At 67.4% G+C, this 2,500-nt stretch overlaps 2 protein-coding genes across 2 annotated transcripts in view; one reads left to right on the forward strand and one right to left on the reverse strand.

Moving 5' to 3' along the window:
- Positions 1 to 124: 124 nt before the first annotated feature.
- Positions 125 to 1,808, reverse strand: MNEG_4857 (Eukaryotic translation initiation factor 3 subunit B; the record flags this gene model as incomplete). The annotated part of the gene is made up of 5 exons (XM_014046660.1): positions 125 to 139; positions 304 to 450; positions 854 to 927; positions 1,209 to 1,450; positions 1,753 to 1,808. The coding sequence occupies 5 exons, from the start codon at positions 1,806 to 1,808 to the stop codon at positions 125 to 127; spliced, it is 534 nt and encodes a 177-aa protein (XP_013902114.1).
- Positions 1,809 to 2,166: 358 nt separating this feature from the next.
- MNEG_4858 (hypothetical protein) overlaps positions 2,167 to 2,500 on the forward strand; it is a gene marked incomplete at both ends in the record, with an annotated part of 1,914 nt that continues 1,580 nt past the window's right edge. Inside the window, 2 exons of the mRNA XM_014046661.1 lie at positions 2,167 to 2,255; positions 2,437 to 2,500. The exon at positions 2,437 to 2,500 is cut by the window's right edge and continues 1,333 nt beyond it. Of these exons, the coding sequence (XP_013902115.1) occupies positions 2,167 to 2,255; positions 2,437 to 2,500 (153 nt within the window). The remainder of the gene's footprint in view (positions 2,256 to 2,436) is intronic.

Genomic DNA, 2,500 nt, shown 5'->3' on the forward strand with positions numbered 1-2,500 from the left:
GGGCCACACGAGGGGTGGGTGTCGCGCCCTGGCCTGTCACCCGGGCCCGAGCTGTGGACGCGGCCCCGCATGCAACAGCCACGCGGCGGCTCGCGCCGCGCGAAGCTGCGAGGAAAGCGACCTGTCAAGCACCACGCGCCTGCGATGGAAACACACCACAATCATTCACAATTCCCGTGCGGTGTCACACACACACACACACACACACACGTGCGCGCAAACACACACATACACGTGCGCGCAAACATACGCTCTGCCTCACGCACACGCAGCCGCAGCACCGCTGCACCGCCGTCCCCCCACCTGCGGCGCGAAGGCCTTGTCCTCCGGCGCCACGTACTCGTCGGGCACGCGCGCGTAGCGCTCAAAGTCGTCAAACAGCGTCACGTTGAAGCGGTGGTTCTTGTCCAGCTGGTAGCCCGCGGTCTGGGCGCGCGCCGCCTGCGCCTCCTGCGGGGGGACAAGGGGGTGGAAGGCGGCGCCGGATGGCAGGGAGGGTGGGGGTGCGTGAGGAGCGGTAAGCGGATGCGCCGGCCAGTGCCCAGACCTCTGCGTGCAAGTGCCTGCCCTACTGAGGGCCGGGCTCGTCCCCGCCCCTCAAACCACTGCGCACAAGCGGTGCAGGTGCCCTGCCTGGCTCGCTGCCCCAACCGGGGCCCCCTCGCTCCACCTCGCTGCCACTGCCTCCGCCGCTGACGTCTCCGATGCTGACGTGCGCCGCCCCCGCCACCAGCGCCCCGCCTGCCCAACCCTGGCCTGTCCTCGCCCGTCCCCTCTCGGCGAATCCCCGCCTGCCCCACTCGGGGCCAGCTGCCCCTCGTCGGCCCCTGCTGATTCTGCCCCCCAGGCGCACCATGGGGTGGCTGAACTCGATAAAGGCGTAGCCCTTGGACACCTTGTTGGCATCCTTGGGCATGTACACACCGCCTGGGGTGGTTGGGGGCGAGGCGCTCGGGGCGGTCGGCCGCGCCGGCCTGCAGGCGTCCCAACACAGCCACGCTCACGTGCGGCTTGCGACGCAGCCACCTGCTGCCACGCGGCAGCTGCGGCCCGATGTCCAACACCCTGCGTCGCGTATCGCACGGCCACCTGCTCTCTGGCTGCACCCCCACAGGTGCAGCCGGCCTCCGGCCGCGCCGCCGATGTGCAGGCCCGCGCCGCCCATGCCGCTGCCGTCTCCGACACCCCTCTCCGCCGCCCCCGCGCACCGTCGCGGATGTTGCCGATCTGCCCATAGATCTTCTTCAGCACGTTGACCAGCTTCTCGTACTTCTCCTCCGGCACTGACGGCAGGTTGTCCACCACGATCACGCTGCCAAACCCGCTGGCCGTCTCCAGCTCCTCCTCCTCGCTCTCGTCCTCGTCGCTGCGGATGTCCATGTCGTCGCCATCGGGCAGGATGAGCTCCTCCACGTCAAAGCCTTCGAACGGGAACCCGGCGGGCTGGTCCCTGTTTGGGGGTGCAGCGGCGGGGCGGAAGCGCGTAGCGCAGGCCGCGGCGCGTGGCAGCAGAGGCAGACAGCAGCGCCGCCGGCGCTGCCACCGCTGCGCCGGCCAACCTGGTCGACGCTGCATCCGACCCATCAAAGAGCCACTTCTGACTTGGAGTTCCAGAAGCGAACAGTACAGCGTGCAGCCTGCTCAATGCAGCAGATCACCCGCTCGAATCCAGCCACACGTCCCCCTCCCGCGCATCATGCACTTCAAAGCTGTGCAGATGGATCCGCAGCTCGCTGCAGGAGTGGCTCGCACCTGAACAGCTGAGCCGCCAACTTTAGGGGGTCGATTGCATCGACTGTGGTTGCCATGCTGGCGCGTGCTCCGCCCCTTGGGGCGATTCCTAGTGTTGAGCTGTCTCTACTCACGCGCTCCTAACACCAGTGCGCGGTGGTGCGATCCAAACTTGAGTGCTGTGCGGGGCACTCTCGTGTACGGTAGATCTCAAAAAGTTGGATGTCCTGTTAGTGTATCATTCCAACGTTCGGTAGTACCGTGCGTATGGTGACGTGCGCCACCCACCTACAGTACAATCGACCTGCTGTGTCGCAACAATTCTAACAAGCAGTACCACACACTGCGGGGCAAGTCGTCGCGCTGTTGAAAGCACTGCAATTCTCAGCATGGCGTAGGCTAAGGCAGTACCCAAGCGGCGCGGTGCAGCGCGCCATGGAGCCCAGCCGCTGCGGGAGCGCTGCGCCGCTTGGCACCGACTTCATCGCAACGCTCTCCGCCCAGCTGCAGGCCGCCCTTGACAAGTGAGGGCAGCATTGGCATGACATCTGCATGCGGATGTGGGGCGGACGCGGGCAGCGTCCGCGGGCAGCGTCCGCGGGCAGCAGCTCGTTGCGGGGCGTTGTGGGCGAGTGCGGTGCGGCTGACGCTCATGTGGTTGACCTGGCCGGCGCTGTGGTGTGCCTGTCGCGCATGCTCGCACAGGGCAGCTGCCCTGAAGCGGCAGGAGGAGGACCTGGCGGTGAGGGAGGCCGCCCTGCGCGATGCC

This window comes from Monoraphidium neglectum, assembly GCF_000611645.1.
Source record: "Monoraphidium neglectum strain SAG 48.87 unplaced genomic scaffold scaffold00696, whole genome shotgun sequence".
Lineage (NCBI taxonomy): Eukaryota > Viridiplantae > Chlorophyta > Chlorophyceae > Sphaeropleales > Selenastraceae > Monoraphidium > Monoraphidium neglectum.